The 12,847-nt window shown below is 43.1% G+C and overlaps 1 protein-coding gene across 5 annotated transcripts in view; it reads left to right on the forward strand.

Annotated features, from left to right (window-relative positions):
* The first annotated feature begins 134 nt into the window (after positions 1-134).
* Positions 135-12,847, forward strand: part of AGMO (alkylglycerol monooxygenase) — a 178,744-nt gene continuing 166,031 nt past the window's right edge. For all 5 annotated transcript variants that reach the window (XR_008310084.1, XR_008310085.1, XR_008310086.1 and 2 more), the window contains exons 1-2: positions 135-269; positions 1,396-1,526. Coding sequence is in view for 1 of the 5 variants with exons in the window: in XM_053263320.1 (XP_053119295.1) it covers positions 135-269; positions 1,396-1,526 (266 nt within the window). In the remaining 4 variants the exon portion in view is untranslated. The remainder of the gene's footprint in view (positions 270-1,395; positions 1,527-12,847) is intronic.

The raw sequence follows: 12,847 nt of genomic DNA on the forward strand, positions 1-12,847 counted from the left end.
CTCTCTCCCAGCTGAGCGAACGCCTATACTCGCTTTCTCCTGCCCACGGTGGGCTCATCTCCGTTCAGTAGAAAGGCGGCTAGGCCAGCCAGCAGAAGCAGCTGCGCAAACAATCAAAGCAGGCAGGCAAAGCCATGGCGGCTTCCGCCTCCGCCGCCCCCCAGTGGGCTCTCTCTGGTTCCCAGCAGCTTCGCAGCATGTTTTACGCTCTGAGTCCCAATGAAAGCGCCTTCCACCGCGTCGAGGAGGTGCCTGATTACATAAACAAGGTGAGAGCGCGCAGTCCTGGTAGGCGAGTGCGGCTGGGTGCCCGGCAGAGCACCTCCTTTGCTGGAGGTCTTTGGTGGGCTCTCTCCAACTGTGTGCATAGCCAGAAAAGTCTGTTGCACATGTCGTAAAGCTTGGACCCGCTTTCAACCCACCATTGGTTGCTCAAGGAAATGCCTGTTTAGATACTCTCTAAAGACCCTGGTATTGTGTTACTTCACATGCTACCTGAGCTGTAGGTTGAAATGAATAAAGGAAACGAGTGTGGAAAGCACCCTTTCCACAGTTCCTCTCCCCCTTTAGTGGAAGAGGGTATATTCTATTTGCTTGCTTATTGAATTTTTGACTCCACCTTTCTTCCAAGGAGCTCAGAGTGACATAACGTGGTTTCCTCATGTTTGATCACAACAATCATGTGAGGTAGATTAGTCAGAAAAGGGGGAAACATTCTCCTTGAGATTCTCCTTTTGATTAAAAAGTGGCATTCTTTTGTCTTCATTGTGCATTAATAGCATTCAAAAATGTAAAACAAAGGTTCAGTAATTTGAATTTTCATTGCTTGAGACTAAGCCTAATGTGTGGACTGCTTGCATTCCATATAGCATAAGCTGGCACTGACATTTGTGTGGTGATAGCTTATATACAAGTACAAGGTTTTTTTAGTTTTTTAAAAATCCCCTTTTCTCCCTTCTTTATTTCCTCCTTTTTATTCCAATAAGATTGCAACAGTGCATATAATATAATCAAAGATAGCAATTATATATGTGAATATAACTGTAAAAGTAAAGAAAAAGTACAAGTTATAACATGATGTCCAGTCAACAGGCATTGGAACATAAATGAATTAACTAGCTTGAGAAGCCTGATTTTTTTTTTTTTTAATGTTGCAACTAAGTCAGGCAGAGATTATGGAACATGCTCCCAGATATACATGCACAGGATTGCTTCATCAGTGTCACTAAAAGTTTATGTTTACCCAAAGCATGGTGTACCAATTAAGACAAAAATTTACATGGGGAATAATACAAAAGTATGTGTACAGAAGACTAAATATTTATCCAAAAATTAATGCAGAATGTTTATGTTGATGGCTGACTGACTTATTTCTGTCTTTACATTTTATTTTAGGCAACTCCTTTGTTCATTACCCTGATTTTTCTGGAGTTTGTTGTTAACTGGGCTCAGAAGAGACATTCACCAGCTCGGGTCAATGATAGCATAACATGTCTATCTGCAGGTGTCCTTTCTCGACTTCCCGAGTAAGTCCAGTCAGTTCCCTGGTTTGATTCAGAAGGAAAACAAAAGTCTCCGGTGATAAATCTCATACACAGGAGTTTTTATGAACTTTAACTAATATGAAAAAACTATTGAGATATGCATATATAATAACCTTTAAGTGGCACCAGTTTTCCGTGTGTGTATAAAAATCTCAAACTATGTATAGAGATTAGATAAAAATCCTAAAACTTAAAAAAGAAGGGGATCCAGTACTTGTTTACAGTGTCCCAAGAATGCACACACAAGCCCTACCCTGGCCCTAATGTTCTCAAAAAGCCTTACCCGCCCCATGCTGTCCATGTTTATGGCATTATGAAAAGGTAAACACTGTGTCTGAAAAGGCAAACACTGTCAGCATGATTGAGATTGTTTCCATGGAAACAATCTCAGTCATGCTGATAGTGTTTGCTTCTTCACACAACTGGCCTAAGTGTGTAGAGCACACAGGCAGTGGTGATGAGGTTTCTTGAGTACATCAGTGCTTTCTCTCTCTTTTTTAAATGTTGAAGAGGCTAAAGATCACATCTCTCTCAAAAACACTAGAATTCAGGTCATACAATGGGATAATTGGCAGTAGTTTCCAGATGATAATGAAGTGATTCATACCATGCCCAACTTGCCAAGTAAAGTGACACCTTTGATTTAACTTATTATTTGGCATAAAGTTCAACATAACTTGAACTTTTTGATACTGTGATTAAATTTAGTTTACATGTTCAGGGCGTAGATTTGTGTTTTAACTACGAATCTCTGCACCAATTTACAAGGGAAATAGGAAAGATGTAAACTGTACAAGATACAAAGAGCCCAAACCTTCAGATGACTTCTCTAGCATTTTATGTAGCTGTTAAAAAGTGGTGTGTGTGTGTGTGAGAGAGAGAGAGAGAGTGAGAAAATGGCAATGGCAAACGAGGTTAGGGGAATCGCAGTCACGAAAGGACTGCAAAATACAGTGAAAAATAGAGGGGGAAATCCCCACAAATCACCAGGAGTCAGTAAGAGGAGTGAAGGAGACCTGGAAATAACCCCCCAAAATGACCCCCTGACTCCTGAAAATCATGAAGGTAAAGGTAAAGTGTGCCTTCAATTCGGTTTCGACTTCTGGTGCCCACAGAGCCCTGTGGTGGGGTTTTTTGGTAGAATACAGGAGGGGTTTACCATTGCCTCCTCCCATGCAGTATGAGATGATGCCTTTCTGCATCTTCCTATATCGCTGCTGCCCGATATAGGTGTTTCCCATAGTCTGGGAAACGTACCAGTGGGGATTCGAACTGGCAACCTTCTGCTTGTTAGTCAAGCATTTCCCCACTGTGCCACTTAAGGTGACTGAAAATCATGGGAAAAACCCCAATGCGCCAAAAAATAAAATAAAATAAAATCTCGCCAGATCTTGGGTATTCAAGCCATAGTTGGTGAGACCTGCCACAATTTCCCAGTTGCGGATACTCAAAACCGTGATTGGGAAACCCGCTGTTGGCGATGGATGACTGTAAATTATTTGCCATTGAACTATTGACTAAGCATTCTTTCATGTTTTAAATGACTATGGACAGCAAAAGCACTAAACAGATTTAAGCAATAACAAGAGTATCAGGCCATTATATTTTTTTGTCTCCTAAAAAACAAATAGCAAGTTATTTCCATTATTTCCAGTAAATGGAGACTAAGGAAATGTGACAGAAACTGCTAACATAATATTTCAGCAGAGCTAACTGTATCGGGGGACACCATAGTGTAAATCATTAACAGCTGAGGGTCAGATTAACACACTATTGGTGGCATCCTCTCCTTGGGACTAATTTTCATTTTCTCAGCTAACAGGAAGTAGCAAACTTCTGCTAGGAAAGACTGTGATTAGTTAAAAATGGTGAGTTGCAATACATGAATCCATTAGTTAGAGCTAATCTTCAGACATAGGCCTTTTTATTCAGTTGAAGAATTTGAAGCTATGGATTTCAAAATTCAAGCATGAAAAACAATGTCTTAGACTGGCATTGTGAAGGAAAACAAAAAGCTTAATGAATTGCTCAGCTGCTTACCTTTATAAATTCATGAAAATTAAAACATTAAGAAGTGTTTTGTATTTTTTTAAAAATCCCATTAAACACAAACATCATCAAGAGTTAAGACAAAGCAATCTGTTGTGGTTTACTCCAGAACAATAAAAACTCCATAGTGATGTTTATTGTTACTGTTTCCTCAAACAGGGTAAACGCTGGAAAAATATATTTCCTAGTTTCTTAGCTGTATTTGTAAATGAGCCCTGTGCAGCACTGTTCAAGTGGGTTTTTTTTTTTTTTAAGTTTGACTTTTAAAAGCTTAGATGACTACCTGGCTGGTATTTTGCCAGCCTGTTCAACTACTAAAGATGTGGTTTCCATATGAAAGGTGGATGTAGTTCTTATTTATTTTGTTCCACAGTTTGAGGGAAGGGGTGACAGGTGAGAACAATAGTTTGCAGTTGGACCATAGAAAGGGTTGCATCTCTAATAATAATAATCACGACCACCACCTGTATTTAAAATGGAAATGTCCAGCAAGGAGTTGCATGTGTGTCTTTCTTTTTCACACTTTTCTCATCGGAGACTTCTTCAGGGGTGTTTCATTGATCAATCAATGTTCTGTATTAGGATATGTTCTAAGGGCACATAAAAGGGCCACTTTGCTGAAGCCAAGTGGGTCTGGTCCTGGTCAATGCTCTCAGTACCTGGGAACCTCATGTGTGCCTTGTCTATAGTTACATTTTTGTATTCGCTTTTATAAATTTTATCCCAAGGAGATTCAGAGAATTAAAAATACAATAATAAGATCCATAACAATAAAAATAAAACAATCAGAAATGCAAACAATAAAATAGAGCAAGAGAAGCAGTAAGAAACTGAAGGGTCAAAAATGAATAAACAGCAAGATCTTGTTTCTTAAAAGCATCAAGGGAGGCCAAGGAACAGACTTCCAGTGGGACAACATTCCAAAGCCAATTACTGAGAAGGCCCTGTCTCACAAGACAATCTAACTTATCCCATTGTCAGCACACAGTGCACAACTCTGATGACCTTGTTGGGTGGGCAGGAAGAGGTCCTTTGGTATTCCTGCCCTAAACCATTAGGGGCTTTAAAAGTGACAACAAGAACTGTGAGTTCGATATCGAAATGGCAGTTGGTGCCTGGGGCATAGCTAGGGGAGATTGTGTTCATGCCTCTCTCTGGCGGCACCCCAGAGTGTGGGAGATAATGAGGAAAATAGGGGGGGGTGGAGCTGGAGGGACCTCAGGAGCTGGGGGCCCACGTTCCTTGCACCCTTTTGCTCAGTTATAGCTACGCCCCTGGTTGGTGCAGCTCTTTCAAGTGGGCTTTTCGCATGCTAAGTGTGAGCAGGGAACATTTTTGGAATATCTGAATGAGACCAAAGGCCTTCATTTAAAGATTGACAGCTTGTTAGAAGAACAAGACAATTGTAGTTAAAACAAAAGGGAAGGTAATTGCCTTCCCCTTCCCCCTCATACCCTTCTCCTGCAGTGAGATTTAAAATATGGCCAAACATGTGGCCAGCGCTATGAACCCCTGAAAATGTGGCCAGCCCAGCACCATTACCTCAAAAAACAAGTAAAGGGCTGCCCACCTTGAAATGTGGTTGCCTTGCCTAAAAAGAAAGGCTGGCTACTGGCGTGGTACGTATATGAATTTTAACTATGCCTACAGTGGAGATTGCTGTTCCTAACAGACCTACAGTATATATTTTTGAAGTAGGCAGTGTTCTTCCACATTTTATTGATCACAACCGCAGAAGAAGACACATGTTTTATTTTGTATGGTGTCTGGTTTTACACCTCCCTAGTGTCAGTATTTTATTGTATACATCTATTTTGTACTCAGTTCTTTCAAGAGCTGAAGTGATTTAACCTGTTCGTTGTTACAATAATCATTAGAACTTTTTTTAAAGAATACTGTTCATGCTTCTATTATTCGCTGTTAAGTTTCAGGTACTGGAACTTGATATCTTAAACTTTGAATATTGACTTCAAGTTCAGTTGTGTGTGTGGCATTCAGACGACCGACATAGTAGATCAAGATACATTTATCTCAGCAGTAGGCAGTTTTTTTAATCACAGTGTATAACTATTTTTATTTTTGTATTGGTTACATAGCTGATAGCAAGTTTGATGATGCAAACTTAGAATGAGAATGCTAAAAAAGGTCTCGTGCATTTAAACTTGATGTTGACTTAAAATTGACAGGTTTCCTCTAAAGATCTTTTCCTCTTGGTGAAAAATTGTCTCCCCCACTAATTTGGCATTAAGATGGGCATGCCATCGCTGAATGCCCTGTTCTTGTGGACTCTGAACAGATTACCTCATACAGTATGTATTTGCTAAATAAAATAATATACTGAGCAAATTCTGAATTCCACTAGATGGAGCAAAGGGGTAGCAATTTTAAAGGTAGCCAACCTCTTTAACTTAGCAGCTGGGAGTTCTGAAAATTTTACAAATATATATATTTCATATTATTGCTACGCAGCATGGTTTAAAATAGTTGTGTAAGGCATGTGTGAGAGGTAGAAATATTTTCATATTGGAAAATAAAATGGATTTATAGGAGTCTATTGCTTGCTTGTATGTCAAAGAACATACAAGTGAATCATCAGGTGTCACTTCTAGTTTATTACATGGATAACCTAAGGCTGCAATCCTATGTTCGTGACAGCAAACCCCATTTAATTCAGTGGGTCTTACTTCTAAATGAACATGAGTCAGATTAAACTGTAAATGTAGCCTCGGCATGCTGTGTGGTGGTGACTCACCATGGACCAGTGCTTCTTACTAGGACTGTTCAAAGCAGCCCTTTTTCATTTGGATGAACACCTTGGTGTTCTGGATTTGAATTGGTGCTTTGGATGGCTGGGCTAATTAGATTTGTCCTGTTTCAAAGAGGTTGCTTCAAATCAGAACTGAAACATTGGCCACCCAAATGTTCTTCCTGACTGCTGTACTTTCCGAGTGTCCTCTCTTTAACTTAATATTTGCTGCTGTCATGGACCCCAAGTCTAACACAGAGGAGCCACATGATGACGGGGTCATGACCCCTGAGCTGGACACCAGGGGCTTTTGAGGTGAAGTGGTTGTGACCCCTGAGCCTGGCTCTGACTGAGAGGACTCTCAGGATGAGGCAAGCTTCGAGGGGCCCTCACCTCCACCAATGGAAATACCAGCACCTGCTGACCCCCTCAACACACTTTTTGCCTCTGTAGTTGGAGCATGAACCTGAAGCACTCTAGTCCGCACAGGCAGCTACCCAGCTATGCTGCAACCAGGGCTTAAGAAATAGGGTGCAGCCCCTTTAAGACATACCAAGTTTGGATGGGGCTGCAGTGTTGGCTCTATATTAAAGGCTTCAGTTTGCCTCCACCATTTGCTGAAGCAACTTCACTGTGGATGCTTGCTACCTTGATTCTGCTCCTGCTCTTTATTCTTGGCTTCCGAGCCTTTGCTTGTTTTTGGACTTCAATCCTGCCTGCTCCTAATGGACTGATCTTTGGCTCCTGACCTCCTGCTTCTTAGACTTTGCCTTGCCTGCTCCCATGGTGTGCTTCCTCCCACACCTAACCTGCCCAGGTACAACAGCTCGTAGCAAGTGGCTGCTGCAATTTTGCCTTGAAAAAGACAATCCTGGATGAAGTTCTGTTTTTAACCCTGCAGTTATGGGAAAGGCACAGGATTTTTGGGGGGGGTGGGGGGGAGGAGTGGAATTCTAGTCTTTGCTTTTTGTTCCTGTAGGGTTTCTAAAAGCTCTTCTGGAACCATCTTTTTAAAAGATGGTTCCAGAAGCTCCTTTGCTGTTGGGAGTGGCCAGAGAGGCCCCTCTGGTAAGTACAGAGGTCGGGGGGAAGGGTTTCAGAAGCCAGTTCAGTCTGATTTGACCCAAACAGGGTGGCAGTTTGATTTGGGTGACATTGGGCTCAGTTGGGCCGAATTGGACCGATTTAATACGGGCTTGAAATATTAAAAGCTTTGCATATTGCTAATGTCTACCGGTTGAGATGATGTAGAACAGGGGGTTCCCGACCAGTGGTACTCCAGGTATACCTGCACTACAACTCCCATATCCCCAGCTACAATTTATTGGGTTGTCTAAGACCCAATAAATGCTTTCCCATTTTATTTATTTATTTATTTATTTATTTTTACATTTCTATACCACCTTTTGTTAAAAGAAAACCCCAAGGCGGTTTACACAAATTAAAACATACAATAAAAAGCAATAAAAACTTCAAGCTAAAAACATATAAAACAAGCATAAAAACAAGACAACAGATAAAAACACACAGGAAGCAGCAGTAAAAACGATTATGTAAAAGTCTGGGTAAAAAGCCAAGTCTTTAAAAGCTTCCTAAAAGCCGTGATGGAGTCTGAGGAACGAATGGCCACTAGGAGAGCATTCCAGAGTCTAGGAGCAGCAACAGAGAAGGCCCTGTCCCGAGTGCACGACAGCCGGGCCTCCCTCATTGTCGGCACCCGGAGCAGGGTCCCCTCAGATGTCCTCGTCAAGCGGGCAGCAACCCTTGGGAGCAGGCGGTCCCTCAAATACCCCGGGCCCAAACCGTTAAGGGCTTTAAAGGTCAAAACCAGCACCTTGAATTGGACCCGGAAACCGGCAGCCAGTGCAGCTCTTTCAAAATGGGGGGTGATATGTTCCCAACGGGCAGCTCCGGATAAAACCCTCGCTGCCGCGTTTTGCACTAGCTGCAGTTTCCGGATATTCTTCAAGGGCAGCCCCACGTAGAGCGCGTTACAGTAATCCAGCCGCGACGTGACTAAGGCGTGGGTAACCGTGGCCAGATCTACCTTCTCAAGAAAGGGACGCAGCTGGCACACCAGCCGAAGCCGTGCAAAGGCACCCCTGGCCACCGCCTCTACCTGAGCTTCCAAAAGCAGAGCCGGGTCCAGTAGTACCCCCAAGCTGCGTACTTGCTCCTTCAAGGGGAGTGCAACCCCATCCAGAACCGGTAAAATCTCCTCATCCCGATTGGCTCTCCTACTGACCAACAGTACCTCCGTCTTATCCGGATCCAATTTCAGTTTGTTAGCCCACATCCAACCTATCACGGCCTCCAGCCCCCGATTCAGGACATCCACCGCCTCCCTAGGATCAGATGACAAGGAGAGATAGAGCTGAGTGTCATCCGCATATTGCTGACAACTCAGTCCAAATCCCCAGATGACCTCTCCCAGCGGCTTTATGTAGATGTTAAACAGCATGGGGGACAAGACCGATCCCTGCGGGACCCCACAGGCCAACGGCCACGGGGCCGAGCAGTAGTCCCCCAGCACCACCTTCTGGACCCTCCCCCCAAGAAAGGACCAGAACCACTGCAATGCAGTGCCTCTGATTCCCATACTCGAGAGGCGGCCCAGAAGGATACCATGGTCGATGGTATCGAACGCCGCCGAGAGGTCCAGCAGAACCAACAGGGACGCACTCCCCCTGTCTAGTTCCCGGCGTAGGTCATCCACTAGAGCGACCAAGGCAGTCTCAGTCCCATACCCGGGGCGGAAGACAGATTGACAAGGGTCCAGATAATCTGCATCATCCAAGATCCTCTGCAGCTGGGACGCCACCGCACTCTCCATCACCTTGCCCAAAAAGGGAAGGTTAGACACAGGTCTATAGTTATCCAGGTTGGAGGGATCAAGGGAGGGCTTTTTTAATAGTGGTCTTACCACCGCCTGCCAGTTATTCCTGGGTAGCACACTGGTCAGTTTGCCCAAAGCTGTTGATCACAGCCCAAGTCTGCTGATCATAGGAAATGCAGCCATCATGGTTGCAGCATTTCCCTCTCCAGATAAACACTGCTGTAACCATGCGTGTTGTGCTGCCGAAAGTCATTGACGGCTGGGTGGGACTTTTGGACCTGCTTTGAGACACTGTGTGCAACAATTATAAAGTATCTTCTATAATGTCTGAAGGAAGATTATGTAAACCAATCCAATGGAAACTGGTTCACATGTTTAGTTGGAAAACAGTATGAAATTTGCTGTTGGGGAAATATGTATAACACTCACCATACCAGAACCCACCCTTATGTGTGTGTTTGTGGTAATTTCAAATGACTCATTTGTTCTTTATGAATCTGTTGCAGTGACTTCTAACTTTTGAGTACATCTGAGATTGCTCTAAATTGAAATTGTAATGAGGTTGGGTACCATGGTAGTAACTGCAGATTCTGGCAAACTTCTTAAAAATGTAGGCTATCTTTCCTGTAATCAGCAGCTTTCTGTAGTCTGATAATAGTGTTCCAAATATGTCATTTTTGTCTGTTGTTTCTAGCCTTGGGTTGCTGTTTAGCTCGTTTTGCATATTGAGAATGGGGGAGGAAGATCATATTAGCCTTGCTGAGTGAAGGCAGGGAATAGAACTCCCACTGCTTCCTCCCCCTTTCCACCACCTTGCAGAAAGTTTGGCTTCATACTATAGTGTGAAAAAACCCCATTCACTGTAACATGTCAGATGTATTTCAGCTCGATTTGTGTCAACTCTAATAAGTCAGTTGACAGAGTAATAAATTGGGTATCAGCTCAAGGGCTGGCACCTATACAGAAAATAAAAAGGTTGCAGGCGAGTTATTTTCTGTTTTCAATCTGAGCTTTTCCTTCTCCCCATGCTTGTTTTTCCACAAGAGATGCATTATGAAATCCCATTATTAAAATGTCACCAGTTCCCCCACCTCTAGAAATGTATATTTCAACTAAGTAATATATGGTTTTTAGGTGCAGCTTGCCCTTTGGGAATTCTATGGCATATTTCAATGTTGTCCTTTTGCTTCACTTATCTGCCTGTAATTACTCTGCATTGCTGCCCTTTAGCAATAGAAGACTTGTCTCTTTGAAGTATGAATCAAGTTATACATACTTGGTACACGTTTCAGAATTTGGCAAATTCCCAAAATGTATTGTAATGAACAATAAAGTAGATTTTGTATCCACTATGTGCTTTAGTTTGATGTTGTGTAGTTGCGGGATAGGGATGTGCACGAGCCGGTTCACCACCTCCTTTGGGAAGCACCAAACTGGCTTGGGTGCCCTCTGCTGAACCGGTTCAGCAGGGTGGGGTGTGGTTACCTTAAGGAGCAGTTAAGCACGTCCTTACCTCCTCCGCTGCCACCCCACTGCTTTTCTGGGCATGGCACTTGCTTGAGCAAGGGCCACGCACAGCTGTGGCACTGTTCCTTGCAGTCTGCGCACAGCTGCGGCACACACCTTGCCAGTGCGCATACATCAATGGCTCATGCACATCCCTAATGGGGAGGCTTAACTAAGGCTACCTAGTGAGTGCATGGTGGGGGCAAAATCTGAACTGGGGATTTCTGGCTCACAGTTCACTTTCTTAGTCACTTTGCCACACTAGCTGCTAAACAGAAGAGAAGCCCATTGAAAGTACTTGTAATGGTTGCCAAAAAGCTGCTATTGTTGCCTGTTCTGTGTGTTCATAAAACATGGCATTTCTGGCAAGGTTAGGGTCATAGAAGTCATGAATGAAAATATCACAGGAAAGCAATAAGACCCTGGGGCCAAATGGAGTGAGGGGTGATGTAGGCCTCTAAGGCGACATGTGTTGACTTAAGTTCTGAAAACATTCTTTGCAGCAGTGTGAGCTAGAAACTGAGCAAGTTTGGCCCCTCTGACCATGGTTCACGTTTTCTGGATCCCAGGTATACTGTTCCTATGCCAATGTGCAGAATGCATTAAGGACCAAGTTGATTGCCTGGGGTGTAACTGGCAACAGTAATAGAAGCCTGTACTTGCTTATTATATTTCTCTGTATACTTACAAATACAACGGAACTCACAAGAATGTAAGAATGTAGAACAGGTATATTTATGCAAATATGCATTAGTAGAAACATTTCAACATGCAGTTTAACATATTCGCATCTCGCGTATTTCTTTCACCACTCTCCCTCTGTTTCTGTCGCAGAAGTCATGCTTGGTGGACCAGTGGTGGACCAATGCCACCCAGGACAGGCTAATGAGGATTTAGAGGTCCTCAGGGGGTGTGGAGGCCCTGGAGGGGTAAGAGCGCCTCTGGATAGAGGTGTATAAAACTATGCATGGAGTAGAAAGGGTGGACAGAGAGAAATTTTTCTCCCTTTCTCACAACACTAGACCCAGGGGTCATCCTATGAAACGGAAGACCAGGAAATGTAGGATTAACAGAAGGAAGTACTTTTCTACACAGTGCATAATTAATCTATTGAATTCTTTGCCATGGGATGTGGTGATGGACACTAGCTTGGATGGCTTTAAAAGGGGCTGAGACAAATTCATGGAGGACAGATTTATCAATGGCTACTAGTCTGGTGGCCTCTAGCCACCTCCAGCCTCAGAGGTGAGATGCCTCTAAATATCAGCTGCAGGGGAGCAACCGCAAGAGAGGGCATGCCCTCATGTCTTGCCTGTGGGCTTCTCAGAGGCATCTGGTGGGCCAAGCATATAGAACAGGATGCTGGACTATCAGATAGGCCTTGGGCCTGATCCAGCAGAGCTGATCGTATGTTCTTATGTGTAGATTTTAGTCTTCACAATTTGCTTTTAAGCTCTAAAATGTGCATTTCATAGCAGTTGTGACCATTACCTCAAAGGCAGATTTTTAGAAGTGTGTTCAGAATTTTTTTTTAACTAAAACCTTCTGGTGTATTACTGAATTCAGCTCCATGGTAGAGCACATGCTTTACATATCCAGGTTCAATCCTTGCCATATTTCAGGTAGAACTAGGAAAGATCCTTGTCTAAACCCTGGATAGCTGCTGCCAGTGAATGTAGGTGGTACTGATCTCGATGGTCTTATGGTCTGGTTATCAGAAGGCAGATGAATGTTCACAAGTCGGTGATGGATTTTCATGGGGTCATAACAAAAGGCTACATTGGAGATAATGTTGGTGAACAATAAGAAGACATGTAAAACCAAGTGTCCATGTGAAGTTTAATTAAACTTCCTACATTGCAATGGAAATTGGTAAGAGTTCTGATAATACACATATTACTTGGTATAAGTCCCACTGAAATAAAGGGACTTGTCTCAAATGAATATATGTATAATCCTAGTTCAGATTAATTAGCCTTTCATTCTCCCCCACCTTAAAAGACTCTCAGTGAAGGCTAGAAGAATAGAAGTTTAAACAAGAGCGTTGTTTAAAAATAATTGAGTACTAGTTTTTAACTTCAAAATAGCTGGGGGAGGGTAGGGTGCCTCCTTGTTTGAAGGAGGCAATGGTTAGACGGCTTCTTAAGAAGCCTTCCCTGTGTGACC

Source organism: Hemicordylus capensis, chromosome 6 (genome assembly GCF_027244095.1).
Source record: "Hemicordylus capensis ecotype Gifberg chromosome 6, rHemCap1.1.pri, whole genome shotgun sequence".
In the NCBI taxonomy this organism is placed as follows: domain Eukaryota; kingdom Metazoa; phylum Chordata; class Lepidosauria; order Squamata; family Cordylidae; genus Hemicordylus; species Hemicordylus capensis.